General features: G+C 54.2%; 7 protein-coding genes across 7 annotated transcripts; 2 read left to right on the top strand and 5 right to left on the bottom strand.

Annotated features, from left to right (window-relative positions):
* Window positions 1-107: 107 nt before the first annotated feature.
* Window positions 108-531, bottom strand: DL89DRAFT_268317 (uncharacterized protein). The gene has a single exon (XM_040887876.1). It carries the CDS (start codon window positions 513-515, stop codon window positions 222-224), a length of 294 nt encoding a protein of 97 aa, XP_040742262.1. The 5' UTR covers window positions 516-531; the 3' UTR covers window positions 108-221.
* A 1,241-nt stretch (window positions 532-1,772) lies between these two features.
* Window positions 1,773-2,588, bottom strand: DL89DRAFT_178148 (uncharacterized protein). The gene has a single exon (XM_040883861.1). The coding sequence runs from the start codon at window positions 2,420-2,422 to the stop codon at window positions 1,967-1,969; it is 456 nt and encodes a 151-aa protein (XP_040742261.1). The 5' UTR covers window positions 2,423-2,588; the 3' UTR covers window positions 1,773-1,966.
* Window positions 2,589-2,754: 166 nt separating this feature from the next.
* DL89DRAFT_224714 (uncharacterized protein) lies at window positions 2,755-4,401 on the bottom strand (the record flags this gene model as incomplete). Its single annotated transcript, XM_040884707.1, has 1 exon — window positions 2,755-4,401. One exon carries the CDS (start codon window positions 4,399-4,401, stop codon window positions 2,755-2,757), a length of 1,647 nt encoding a protein of 548 aa, XP_040742260.1.
* A 1,500-nt stretch (window positions 4,402-5,901) lies between these two features.
* Window positions 5,902-6,518, top strand: DL89DRAFT_323411 (uncharacterized protein; the record flags this gene model as incomplete). Its single annotated transcript, XM_040891389.1, has 3 exons — window positions 5,902-6,021; window positions 6,119-6,442; window positions 6,507-6,518. The coding sequence occupies exons 1-3, from the start codon at window positions 6,013-6,015 to the stop codon at window positions 6,516-6,518; spliced, it is 345 nt and encodes a 114-aa protein (XP_040742259.1). The 5' UTR covers window positions 5,902-6,012.
* A 114-nt stretch (window positions 6,519-6,632) lies between these two features.
* On the top strand, window positions 6,633-7,831 carry DL89DRAFT_268315 (uncharacterized protein). Its single transcript, XM_040887875.1, has one exon. It carries the CDS (start codon window positions 6,710-6,712, stop codon window positions 7,535-7,537), a length of 828 nt encoding a protein of 275 aa, XP_040742258.1. The 5' UTR covers window positions 6,633-6,709; the 3' UTR covers window positions 7,538-7,831.
* DL89DRAFT_224782 (RabGAP/TBC) lies at window positions 7,831-9,165 on the bottom strand (the record flags this gene model as incomplete). Its single annotated transcript, XM_040884713.1, has 1 exon — window positions 7,831-9,165. One exon carries the CDS (start codon window positions 9,163-9,165, stop codon window positions 7,831-7,833), a length of 1,335 nt encoding a protein of 444 aa, XP_040742257.1.
* A 2,068-nt stretch (window positions 9,166-11,233) lies between these two features.
* On the bottom strand, window positions 11,234-13,373 carry DL89DRAFT_177556 (DUF619-domain-containing protein). The gene is made up of 2 exons (XM_040883859.1): window positions 13,089-13,373; window positions 11,234-12,650 (listed from the first exon to the last, which is right to left on the bottom strand). The coding sequence occupies exons 1-2, from the start codon at window positions 13,101-13,103 to the stop codon at window positions 11,340-11,342; spliced, it is 1,326 nt and encodes a 441-aa protein (XP_040742256.1). The 5' UTR covers window positions 13,104-13,373; the 3' UTR covers window positions 11,234-11,339.
* Between the last annotated feature and the right edge of the window lie 588 nt (window positions 13,374-13,961).

Here is a 13,961-nt window from a genome sequence, read left to right as displayed (position 1 = left end):
ACATGATCTTTGAGAGCAAAGTGCCCACCACCTCAAGCGGCTCTTTGCATTAAGCATGTTGCACTGCTTGTTCGACAACACCATGGATGTATTTGACTTTATATAAACAGCTATGCAGGTAGTGGCTGTTGGGTGGGAGACAATACAGTTGCAGCCCTCTTACCCTACAAGGGTACTCCTAGGTCCCTGTGAAGCGGCCTTCGATCACAGCATCCCATCTGCTAGCGTCTCTTTCGCGAACCTCGCGGGACATGCAACCTGCTGAATGACAGCCCCATCAATTTAGCGCGATAACCATTAGCCACTGACGAGTCCCTTACTAGCAGAAGAGTCCATGGATGGGGGCCATTATGTGCTATACCAGTTTCATGAAGTATGGTGGGTTTAGACCCAATGCCATCTTTGACCTCAAGAGGTAACCTCGCAGACAGACTTGCCTGACTTGTTGCCAATCCATCAGAAACATAGGCGTCATCGATGAATTCCAGCGCCATCGCCAGGTATAGCTGCCCCATGATTACCATAAACCTGTATTTATACAGCTGTGGAAGAACAGTTCGTTGCAGGTCCGTTGCGTACACGTAGGTACTGATTTCATGCACTATCTCCTTCAATTCTCGCGTCGTCATTATCCGCATCTCGCAACTTTAGCGCAAGTCTGATGTTCACAGAAATGACTTCAATCATGATACAACCAGGGCTGCTTCCGAGCAAAAGACCCATTTCAACCTTACCTTCAAACGCTGTGCTATGGGTATACAGCCATCCCCAGGTGCCATCGATAGCAAACCATGTATTTGTAGCCTGATTCTCCATTGTAGTATCGCTTTGCGTATCCTGTGGGCTGAGTATCAGCAAGCTGTTATTCTTGATGTGGTTTAAATATCTCTGGCTCCACGCCCTCGTCACAAAAGACATGCGGTTTTACCCAAGAGCTGCGTCGTGATGTTAAGAGTATCCTGCTTCTTTGTTGTAAGCCTTACATGGTTTACGTCTGGACTACCGCCTCCACATTTAGTACCCCGTCTGCAGCATTGTTGACTACAGGATCAGGTTACAGGCTGCCTTCATTTGAGCGCACGACTTTGAGTGCATGGCTAGATGTGCTTTCTGGATTTACAATGATAAGAAGGGCCAGAGACGGACCTCCAGCAGACTGATTCTCAGATACATTTATACCAGCACTAAAACCTGTCATCAATGCCAGATGGGTTGTCAGTTGGCAAATTTTTGTTCTCGATGCTCGTCACACTTCCTACACACTGAGACGCGTTAAATGTCGCCGAAATAATCCTGCCACCCTTTATCAGATCGCGATCCGCCCGCTGAACCCACTTTACCGGTCACTTTTGGAGGTACATATCATATCTGAGAATGGTCCACCAAACAGAGACCATTGTCTCTTGTCTGAGCGCAGACGACTAAAGAGCCTGGACAACGAAAGCCCCTTTACTACAAAATATATGGAATTAAGGCGAGTATGATATTTATGATAGTGAATCAGTTGCAGTTGGAACAAGGGGATAGCATGTGCAAGGGGATATCTACTCTTGCGGATAAACCCCATGGCCACGGATCAGGCTTTTCTACATGTTTACACTCTCAGCTAGCATGGGCAGCTGTGTTTTCCTGGGCACTTTTTTGGATAGCGCACACAAACATATAACAACAGGTGTGAAAATGTAAACTGCCACCACTGGCAACCTAGTTTCAATATATAGCAGAATCGGCTCTGGTACAACACATGGAAGCCTAGCACTACTAGTGTCCTGGGTATTTTGTGCTCATTTGATATATTAAATGGGACACTCATCAATCAAAGGTGGTAAAAATAGCTGACTCAAAATGCACACATCATGCCGATACAGATAGGGTTTACGAATGTATTCATAGCTACAGAGTGTATTTGCGATATCTAGCCATGAGCAAATCCTCTGAAGGGTGACTAGTGAATGTGTTTCTGGAATTAGCCGGAGACAAGGTTGTTAGTGTTGGAATGGACAGCGTCGTTGGCCTGGTTGGCGTTGATGTTGTTAGAATACATCGTGTTCTCGTTAAAGTTGGCACGGTTGGTGGCACGATCGAAGTCGCTGTTGAATGAGCTCACAAACGGGAATCCCCAACCGCCATATCCGCCATATCTACCATATCCGCCATAGCCACCATATCCGCCATAGCCACCATATCCACCATATCCACCGTAGCCGCCGCAGATACCACAGCCGTACCCTCCACAAAAACCGCATCCGTACTGGCGACGAGTAAGTTCGGGCTGGTGAGAAGGACCAGTGCTGGCCGGGAGCACAGCAGGATCCTGGACTGACGGAACACTGATAGGCTCAGGGGCAGGGATCGCTTGGGCAAACGGAGAAAATGTTGCCAGAGCGACGAGTGCAAGAAGAGAGGTGCAGGTGTTGAACATGTTGAAGATGGGAATCAAAGTTGCTTGTTATTGTAGCTGCTGAGTGCCGATGCTTGATCTGTGTTGGGAAATTGGTCTTTGGTCGCTGCTTATATATCCACAAGAGCCTTCACAGTTACATATCTACAAGATGTATCAGATGCAACTACTGCCACAAAGTGCTTAGCCAGAAGTAATCCATAGACTAGTATGTATTGTCTATCCAGGTAAGGTAGCGATTGATCATGTAGCCACACCTAAATAAGCATTAGCATCTCATGGGTGTGCTGTTCCCGTGGCTAAAAAATCAATCCATGCCAAGGATCTATTTATGATATTGTGACTACGAATACTTAAGGATTTCTGGCCACCATATATGGAATAGGAGGCAGCCCTGTCATATCAAGCCCAGCATTGCCAGCAGCATTTCCAGATGCCTTAATTCCGCTCATCTCACAGTGCCTAATAAGTCTCTTGGGAAGCGTCTGCGTCTTCTGCAGAACATCTGGTGCTTCAACAAATGTCATGAGCATTCGCAGACTCTCGGGGCTGCCGTGAATATTGACATGGCAGTGGTACAGCCAGACACCCGGATTGTCGGCGCGGAACCTGACCTTGATATACGAGTTTGGTGGGATCTCCATGACATCACGCTGGATCGGAGCAACAAGCGACTGCACAAGCGGAGAAAATGTACTGCCTGGCTGGAACGTCGCCAGCGACGGGCCATACTCGGTGACCTGGAACGCATGGCCGTGCAGATGCATAGGGTGAGGAATACGATTCGGGTTGTGCACCTCAAGTTCAATGACCTCGTTGTGCTTTAGCACGACCGGATGTGTCCGGTTATTGTAGACCTCGGGGTTCATTGCCAAGTCGCCAGTGGTCATTGCAGTAAACAGGGAGGGGACCAGCGGCGCGTAGTATGTGATATTGTTGATGTGGTCCATGTGCTGACCTGTGGACATGAGGTTGTTGCCGACCGTCAGACGCAGCGAGCGGTCGACTGGCAGTGGTGGCCGTTTGTCAAGTGCTGTCAGCTTTATATCTTCAACCCACGTCAGTGTGCTATCATTGACGTCGGGGAACTCCTTGACGGGCGACTCCTGCTTATATTCGATCAGGCCAGAGTAAAAGCGTGGGGTCTCACCCGGCGATGGCTCAAGGAAGTCTGCATACATCTTGATCTTGAAGTAGTAGTTGTACTCGTCCGAGTCATGTGCAGTGACCAGAACCGAGTAGCGCATGGCAGGTGCCAGCTGCACACCATCAACTGGATGTTCGTCACTCAGGATCCCATCAACCTCAATAATGCGCAGCTTGAGGCCGGGGATCCGGAACTTGAACCACACGGTGCTGGACATGTTGATAAGGCGGATCCGGTAAGTCTTCTTTGGCTCAAACCTGATCGGCTTCGTGGTGTTGCCGTTGTAGCCGTTAATAAGGCCAAACCCGTAGCCAGACGGCGGTGGGAATGGCTGGGTTGGGTCAGTGGTCAGTGCTGCACGTTCGGCAAACTGCTCCTTGTACCAGTCCTCGAAGGTGAACAAATGCTCTGCATCGTACTTGTACGGCGGCTCCTTGTCATAAATGACGAGTGCAGTGCGCAGCCCGTCAGCGTTTTGGTCGTGGTCGTGGCCGTGGAGCCAGAAGGTGCCTTCCTGCTCGAGATGGTACTCGTACGTGAATGACTCACCGGGCGGGATTCCGCACTGGGTGGTCATTCCCGGCCCGTCCATGTAAGCCATGCCGCGCATGAACAGGCCGTGGGCATGGATCGTCGTAGTTACGTTCAGCGAATTGTGCACGTTGAGGATGAGGGTGTCGCCGCGAGTTGCATACACAGGTGGGATTGGAGACTGACCGTTGACGCCAATCGACTGCTTGTAATTGACTCCATCACGCATCATGTACACATACGTGACATCCCAGTCAACTACAACCCGCCTTGCCAGCGCAGCAGCAGAGAGGGCCAGCAAAAGTAAAGTGTGTAATAGCATGGCGGAAAGAAATAAAGGGAGGAAAGAGGTATTTTTGAGGTATTTTTGCCTCATACTTAGTCCGCATTTATATTGAGCAGGCATTGCAACTAAACCAGACTGCCAGTAGCTAGCATTTTGCTTGCCGCCTGCTCATACACAATAGGTCAACAGCGGAGTGTCGAATAAAAATAAATGCCTCGTTTGCACAGTGCAGGTGGCGTTGTTGACAACAAACCAGCAGGCATCAGCTGTGCAGGAAGCTACATGTAAAACTGTCTGTCCTTGGTCCCAGCCTTGGTGAGCGGAAATTGGCGAGCGAGATTCTGTGAGTAACAATGGCTTTGATTTCTCTTGTTTATGCTGTTCAGTCCATTATAGCTGTGTTGCTCGAATTTGGGTGGCTTCGCAGCATATTGCGCACATCCCGAATGTGTCCTGTATTGTGGCATCAAACAATGGGTATACACTATACCTGGAAACGGGGAACTATCTGTGAAATGGCACAGACAGCAGTCGCTGATAAATAAAAGGGTAGGTAGGTGTGGAGCAAGGACATCATGCAACATGTGGTTCCTAAAACAGTCTGAGTATTGCATTCCTGCAGCTAGCACATCAGTAGCATTCCAGTACCATATAAACCAGACCATTAGCAAACATATCTATTCAACTTTTAGTGCTTTACTAGAGCCCGGCTATGGTTTACCTCTTTCAACCAGCCCGTTTTGCCACACCCTCCCTAGTCAATTACCAAAATCTGTCACGACAGAGGACCAAAAGGCAGCATACAGGAAATAGGCAGTGAAGTGGATGTTCGGGAGGGGATTGAGAAATGTGCTAGCTAATGACAAGCAGAGTGGATTGGAGTTAAAATGGATGATGGGAGTAGTGTTGGAAACCTACCTTGAGACCGCGTTGCCGACGGTCTTCTACAACTGCATCAGCCAAGTGTTCAGGAATTAGTGCAATCTCTCGAAAGGATCACGAATGTCATAGTGGCTAGGGAAAAAATATCTGTGACCCCAACGGAGAGTTTCACCAGCGAGTGCTTGAGGACAACAGAGTTTCCTTCAACAGCAAGACATATAAGTTAACCACGTAATGACGTAGAGGAGGCGGCTTGGGCCATTGCATGTTTTACACAGGATATTTGCTCGGCCATGATATTGTCAGCACGCTATTGGAATCAGGTCATGGTCCGACCCAGGTAAGAAGCCACTCATGACTCATGAATGGCTCTGAGCGAATCCTACGATCATTGTGCAACTTCTGATATTGTCCCTGGCTGTTTGTTGATGGACTGGGGGTATGTCGAATTGGCAAAAGGCTGAGTAGAGCCAGAACAGCAGCATTGTGAAGCAGCAGCGCCGTATGGACAGGAGATGGCAAATGAGGTCTGGCGTCGAGGCTGATTATCGAGTCAACAGCCCCATGGACCAGTAGTCAGACAGGTGTTCGATATGCGCCTTCCTGTCTGTCACAAACTCTAAGGGCTTTGTATTGCGACCAAAAATCATATAGGCGAAATCCCGACTACAGCTCTGACCTTTTTCCAGCTCGAGGATACTCTTAATGTGCTTTGCTTGTAGTGTGTCTAGATGAACATGCCCTGCGATAATCTTGATCCGGACAATGTTTGGAGTGGCGTTTCCTGGTGCATTCACAGAATGCTTTCCACTTAGCAGCATGACTATCTTGTGAGCTAGCATACCAGACAGCCCACTATTGAGACTCACAGATTACGTCCAAGTCGCTGGCTTCGGTTGGGCAGCAGGTACAGCCGCGGACATTAGGGCTGGTGCTACCATATGTTGGCCAGGTGATTGATGCAAATGAGTTAGAGGACACATATGTTGCTCCCATTATAACCCTGGAAATAGCCTTCAAGCTAGCGACGGTTGTGAGCAACCTTGTCTATGCCAGCTTGTATGGTGCGGATTTTGGCGATGGTGTGCAGGCGTTTTCGACGCTGCATCTGGAGATCGGGCTGGGCACATTTGTTATTCTGCCATCGCGGCCGCCAAGCAAGGACCTGGTTGCCAATATTTGTGTTGCGCTGCAGGTGATGGATAGGATTATGAACAGGCTCTGGAGAAACATTGCCGAGCTGGGTTACCGGTTAATAGGGCTTGTTCTAATAAAAAATTGCTGGCCGTGTAAGTTGAATCCGTAGCTAACGCAAGCAAGCAGCACATTTAAATATCCGGGCCATGGACCTGGTAATCTGTGGAGCGAATATCTCACATTCCTGCTGACCAGCACATGCGGAAACCACCTCGCCTTTCTTATTTGCTTTCTTACACTAATTTTTTAACTCTTAATGCACGAAATGAGTGCCTCTGGAAGCACCCCGTCGCAATCACCGCCAGCCGACATACTGCCCACGTACGAGGAGACGCTGGCAGCGCGCAAACACTACCATTTAAAGTACCCGCAGGTGCTGTCGCGCAGCGTGCAGGCAGTCGACACCGACACACAGCAGGTAATTTGCACGAAAAAGGTCAAGGGCCTGACGCCGGCAGTGCAGCAATTCCTCGACGCTACGGGCAAATTACTGTGGACATGCCACCGCAACATGCAGGGGTTCGAGCTCGTGTTCTCGCGCACTATCGAGATGCCGCCGCCGCCGCCACCGCCCGAGTCCCTGGCGCCCATGTACGAGGAGCTGGCAGAGCCGGTGGACGGGCCGGCGTATTATGACGACGATATCGGCACGACATCGCAATTGGACAGCAAGCCCCTGGAATACATCTCTACCGAGAGTTCGCCGCCCCCACCGCCGCCGGCCTACGAGGAAAGCGAGAATACGCAGAAAATCACACTGACCTCGCTTTACCCGCTGCCGTTCATGTACAGCTTCACGTACCCGGGCGACCTGCAGCTCAAGTGGGCGAGGAATAGCGAGGCAAAGAACCCGGCGGTGGTGTCGAGGGAGCAGCCGTGGACGGCGTTTACGTGCGTGGACAAGGCGACTGGTAGGCTGCTGGCGGAGGTGGTCAGGTATTCGAAAAAGGACAGCGAGCTGGGCACGCTGGTGGTGCATGGCGAGATGGACAGGGAGATGGAGGTGTTTTTGGTGGTCTCGGCTATCCCGGTGGTCGAGGAGTACCCGGTCAGGCATCTGCGGTACAGTAGCATGTCGACGATCCCGGTGTAGGGCCTTTACTTCTAAAAGTGTACTTGTAGTGTAAAAACACTTTGGGCATGTGCCGCTGTGTGACAAATACAGGTGAAGCTGTATAAAAGCCTTTCTGAGCCCCTTCTCAGAGCCCCGCCCTTTCAGCTCTTATTATTTCAGCAAAGAAACAAAGCAGCACGCATGATCATCTTTATCCTCGACGTTATCATCATGCATATCCGGCGTTTCCTCAACGCCCGGCGGCACTACAGGAGCATGCTTGGCCGGCTGTAGCTAGCTTATGTATAAAAGAAAATAAATCCTCGGCTATTTTACTTCAGCGCCCGGCGCAGATCCTCGAAGCGCTTTGCCAGCAGCTCGCGCTGGTTCTCGCTCTCAGCATACAGAACTTTGATCTGCACCAATGCCTCCTCCATGTCCTGCATGCTGTCTTCCAGCTGCTGGTTCTTCATGGTCAGCTGCAGGTTCTTCTCTGCCAGCCTCTCCATGTCCTCCCGCAGCGCAGTCTCGGCACGCCCGCGCTCATCGGCCAGCCGGGTCTCCAGCTTCTGGACCATCTCCTCGAGCCTCGTCTCCTGGCTCCGGCGCTCCTGCACCTCGCGCTGCAGTCCGGCCAGTTGCCCGGCCAAATCGCTGTGCTCCAAAGATACCTGCTGCAGCATCTGCTGCAAATGGCTGTTTTCTTTGGCCAAATCCTCGTTCTCGTGGCGCAGTCTGGCGCCCTCCTCTTCCTCCTCCAGGCGGCGCTCGGCCTCCTCAATATAGCGCTTGCGCAGCTTCTGCAGGGCCTTGGGGGTGACGGCAGTGATCTTGTTGGCGTCCCTTACCAATTGCGCCTTGGAGGCGTGCACGTAGAAGGCGAACAGCGGGCCCTCGTTCAGGTACTGCAGAATCGGCTCGAACTGCAGACTCAGAAGGCGGGTCTGCGAGCGCTGCAGCACGGCGATGGAGACGCGCAGCAAAAAGTCCAGACCCTCGGCAAACACCACGTCAAACAGACGCATGGTCAGATCCATTGGCAGGCGGTAGGCGAACAAAGTCATCAGCCACTGCGAAACAAACATGGTCGAGTCGACGCCCTGCTGCGCGAAATGGCGGCTCAGCAACGGCAGCGCCTCGACAAACACACTGTCGAACTGGAACAGCCGCAGCTGCAGATCGTCCATGCTGGGCAAGAAGTGGCCGCGCAGGCCGTATGTGAACATCAGCTTGACCAGCACGCAGAAAGCCTCCTCGTCGGGCATGTTCAGCAGCAAGGGGCCCACAATAAACGACAGGCCCTGGCAGTACCCGACCTCGGCGTCGTACTGCGCATACGCATGCAGGACGTTGTACAGACCCTCCTGCCCTGCGCCGCCTGCGTCCTTAAAATATGCGTGCTTGGGGAACGTGCGCGCCAGGTCATGGCGGATCAGCTTCTCGATCTTTGGGTCCGCGTCCTTGTCCACCAGCGCGCGGAACGCGTCGCCCAGCGAAGCGTCGTTGCGCGCGCCTGTCATCAGCTGCCACACGGTGCCGCGGATGGCCCGCGGAATCCCCACATGCACCAGGCGCGCCAACTTGCGCGACTCGGCCTTGGCCACGCGCTCGTAGTCATTGATCAGATTGCCCCAGAAGTCCCAATCAACGTCTGTCTCGTCCTCCATGCTGTCCTCGGCCGGCTCGCAGCCGGCCTCACGTGCAAACACGCGCGCCTTGTTGTCGCTCAGGATCTGCTGGTTCTGGGCCTCCAGCTGCCGCATCAGCTCGTCCATGGCATCGTCCTTCGCTTCGCCGTTAACCGACTGGCTTGCGCGCATCGCCGGAAACTCCACCGTTGCCTGGTCGTCCTCCAGCGGTGGCGACGCCATAACCGGCTGTACGCTGCTGGTCCGCCCAAAGAACGACGTCACGGCTGCAAACAGCCCGTTGTTGCCAGCTGCCTGCGAGAACGTGCTGCTGGTCTGCGATGTCGACCGCTGCCGGTCTGCCAGGGCAGCCGGGCTTGACGATGCCGTGGAGGCGCTTGCGTCATCCTTGCCCATGCCCAGCGACGCCGACAGCGTGCGGTACATGGAGCGTGCTGGCTTCTGTGCAATCGGCTGCTCGGCGTCCACGGCGACTGGCATTGACTTGGACGGCACAATTGGCTTCTCGGCCAGTATTGATAGCGGCGTGTCCTCGTCCAGCTTCACCGACTCCAGGTTCTCCACAGCCTCAGCCTCTTTCTGAGCCTCTTTCTGAGCCTCTTTCTGAGCCTCTTTCTCAGCTTTCTCCACAGTCTCCAGGATTTCCTGCTCGCGCGCCTTGTCTGCCGCTTGCTGCTGCTGCTGCTGCTGCTGTTGCTGCTCCTGCTGTTGCTGCTGCTGCTCCTGCTGTTGCTGCTCCTCTTCCTCCTTCTCACGCTTCCGCCGCTGTACCTCTTTCATCCACGACGGCGGACTAGGCGGCTGCTCGGCGCTGGTCTTGCCACCAACCACACTAGAAATCTTGCTTCCAATGCCCTGCAGCGACAACTTCTTCTCTGCCGCTGCATTTATTTCGCCACTGGGCCGGAGCAGAATCGCACCGCCTACATTCGCCAATTCCGGCGATACGCGGTTGCTGCGCCTAGCCATGCCGTTTTCCAATACCGACGACCGCTGGAACTGCTTCCCGCCAATGGTGATCTCCACCGCACTGCTTGAGTCTCCGGAAACCAAGGACTCAGTCTGGCTGTCCACCGAGGACCGCGCGGTGCTGCCGGCAGACAGTGCGTTGGCCATGACCGGCGGCGTGAACGACGTCAGCATGATTGACCGGCGCTTGCCGGAGGAGGATCGGCCACTGAGCGACGGGCGCCGGCGCCCAACCGTATTGCCGCCGGGCACGCGCACACTGACGCTGCGGCCCAGCACGCCGCCATTGTGGCCCACGGCCTCCAGGGGACTGTCGAACACCGACGGCGACCCGGGGTGTGCCACAGGGATGACTGGGATCGAGAGCCGGTTCAGCTTGTGATTTACAGGCTCGTGCTTCTTATCTGCGTGGTCAGTAGTGTGGCCGAATGCAGTAGGCGAGGGAACAGTAGGCCGCGGCGCTTGCTCGTTGACTGCGTCCGGCTGCGTCTTGGCCTGGCTGGATGTGGTCTCTGTTAACGACTCGTTGGCCTCGACAAAGTCCTCGGTGCTTTCCTGCGAGATCGACTCGGCAATCGGTGGCAGCGCGGGCTCGTTTATTGTCACGGCTTCATGCACATGAGGCGGTTGATCTGCGGCCTCTGCATTTCCGGGCGTTTCTTCGCTCTCTGGCTTTATCGCTTCCTCAACGGGCTCCGTTTTTGGCTCCTCCTTTGGCTGCTCCTCTGGCTCCTCCTTTGGCTCCTCCTTTGGCTCCTCAACCGGCGGAGACCTGCTTTCGTCGGAGGTCTCGGCGGTATCGGTGCTGTCTATCTTGACCTCCTCGTCCTTCACTGCGTCTGGCTTGACCTCCTCGTCCTTCTTTTCACCACTCTTGCTGCCGTTGTCTTGGCTTGTGGTTGGCTCATTTGACGCAGATGTGGTGGGGTTTGGTCCAGGCCGCATAAGACGCTTGGACCGCAGTGATTTCTTTGCAGGACCGCCTGTCTTGGTGCTTGCATCTGTCGCCATTTTCAAAAATGAGAAAGCAATATAGAAGAAAAATAAACGCTAGTGGGCTGGGCTGTGTGCCGAAAGAGAAATACTGGAGACAAGAGGTCCAAACACTATGCGACCTAAAAAATAGAGGCGATGCTCCAGCATACTTCTCATTAATGTGAACAAAAGAGCGCCTAAAATAGACCAGCCTATTCATCTGGTAGACCACTGATTGGCTGGCTTGATCATTCAAAGCTCGCTGGAATGCGACCGGCCACCTCAATGCCCGCCTGGATCTCCTCGGGGGCCATAGCCGGCGTCTCCTGCTGGTACCAGAAAAACACCCACCTGGTGCCCGAGTCGGGCACAGGCGCGCGGAAATGGCCGTGGGCGCGATCGAAATACCACGGATTAACGCCATTATCGCTGCGCGACCTCCACAGGCACTCGGGACAGGCGCTCTGCAGCTGCGCCCACAGAATATCCGCCATGCCCGTCCCCTGCACCGTCGGCGCTACAGCAAACTTGTCCAGGTACGCCAAATACCTGCCGTTCCCTAATGGTTCCTTGGTGACTATTACGGCGCCCTGGTAGTTGCCCGCCACAATAATGCGGATCCCGCCATGCTGCGAGAGCTCCTGCAGGCGCGAGAAATATGCACTGGCATTGAGTGTGCGCTTGAACGAATCCTCCAGCAGCTGGCGGAGCCGCGGAAGATCACATGTGGAGAGGTCGGTGTGGCTTTGGATTTGGAAGCCGTGGCGCAGCAAAGTAAACTGCGTTGGCCGCTTGGGTGCAGCCGCTGCCGGCGCTGGACGGTCCTCGCCGATCTTGACAAACGGGTAATTGGCCAGCGGCGTATACAGCGGCGTGCCCGACATTTTCCTCTCGGTCAGCTTCACCTTTCGTGCGGCATTGCGGTGCTGTGCGCTGACGGGCTTCTCGGAAATCAAGCCCTTCATGACCAATGCTGGATCCGAGTACACCGACGCGACAATGCCAGCGGCTGTCGGCGGGAAGATCCCCAGGCACTGGCGCATCAGCGCCAAAGTGTCTTTCTGCAGGCACTCGCTGTAGACTTTCTCGTAGTCAGCTTCCAGATTGACGAACCGCTGGAACCCTCTGGCGTCCACACCGTCGTGTCTGCCCAGGAATATCAGCCGCGCCAGCAGCAGCGAGAAATCACCACGCGTGCCGGCCATCGGGGAATGCGCCGACGTCGATGATGCCAGGGCTCGGGCCAGGGCCGGCGCCGCACTGGAGATGCCTAGGACCTGTAGCTGGAGCTTGGCGTCGGCCACCAGCGGCGAGATCAACGGGATCTGGTTCTGCGCAATTGCCGAGCCGATCAGCTCCGGGTCCACCGACAGCTGCGAGTCCGTGTATGGGTTCGAGTAAAACACGCCTTCGTTCAGCGGCCGTGCACGCCCCGCCTCCCGCTCAATCGCATCCGCCAGCCGATGCACCCGTTTGATCACGTCCCGGTACCCGTCCGCGTCCTCATCGGCCACCAGCACAATCGGCGTCACACCCAGCCGCTGGATCTGCGCAAGGAGCTTGCCCGCCCGCTCATACGCATACTGGTCCGACAGTCCGTCCACAAACACCGCCGCTGTCAGCCGTCTAGGCACCTCTGTGGTCAGCTCGGGCTCCATGCGCGTCTGCTGCAGAAGCTCTCCATGAATCATACTGCCTTGGGGCCTTTCGACCGTCAATTGCGCCTGCCGCTCGGCAAACTGCCGCTGGCTGCGCATCGTCTCGCTTGCCTGCACGCTGTTCAGGAACTTGCGTGTCTCGCGCGGGCTCGGCACCGAGCTCAGCACGCTCAGGATCAGCTCGCGCTCGCGCTGCAGACGTCCGTTGCGCGTCCCTAGCGGCTCCATCGGCACGGTTGCGGGGGCATGCGCTGCGTCCTGGCTCAGCTTGCGAGCACCGGTCCGGGTGCCCAGATGCAGTGTAGCAGGCAGGCGCTGCGGGATGCGTGCTGTAATCGCTTGCCTTATAAGCATTTCTGAAAATAATAAGCTTGGGCTGATATACGGAAAACTGGGTTCTATCGGTAGTCTGCGGGTGAGGAAGATGCGACAGCAGACTGGACAGAATAAGGCATGCCAATAAAAAAAATACTAGGGCTGGAGAGGAGGTATTGCAAGAAGCAGTGCGTGTAGGTTAGAAAGACTACTAAAAAAATAGGCTGTGGAGTCAAAGGGGAAAACGAAACGGCCTGGCAAGCTGACCAGTCCACTTCTGTTTTATAGTCTCCTCCGATAAGAGGTCAAAAGTTTCTTAAGGATTCATTAAAACTCCCCCAGCTTCGTGTGCGGATTTTTGTCTTTGTCGCTTGGCAGAAAAAATCCATAGTCCCCTCCCGAGCAACCCGGATCTCTGGCCTTGTTGCCAGAATGCCCCGTATGGAAATTCCTTGCCTCTTGGCAACTCTCCTCAGTCCTACAGATTTTCAATCCACGAACCCCCGAATCTCCCCTGTCTCGGAGCAGACAACCCCATGTGAGAGTGGCGAAATACAAGGAGGCGGCCAGTGCGCTGAATTGAAATCAGACACTGTGAATGCTATCGGCCACATACCCACGAATCGCAAGGCCGCGGGCTGTTTTAATGGCGACTCAGGAACTAGCCCTCCCTCCCACATGACGCTGTGTCCATCAAACATGGTTTCCAAAGCCTTCACTCCCTTGCCAGCCAGTCCTGGCATCGTTTGGAAAGCATGTTATCTGGGGCTAGGGAGGGCATCACTTTGCTCTTCTGCATATATTTGCATCATGCTTTTTTTATTCACAAGTTGGTTGCCATCTCGCATCATCTATTGCCCAATGTTGACATCCCGACCTGTTGCGCTCATCGCATGG

This window comes from Linderina pennispora (assembly GCF_002104995.1).
Source record: "Linderina pennispora strain ATCC 12442 chromosome Unknown DL89scaffold_9, whole genome shotgun sequence".
Taxonomy (NCBI): Eukaryota; Fungi; Kickxellomycota; class Kickxellomycetes; order Kickxellales; family Kickxellaceae; genus Linderina; species Linderina pennispora.
Note: the sequence above shows the minus strand (reverse complement) of the source record. Positions and strands in the feature narration are given on the sequence as shown.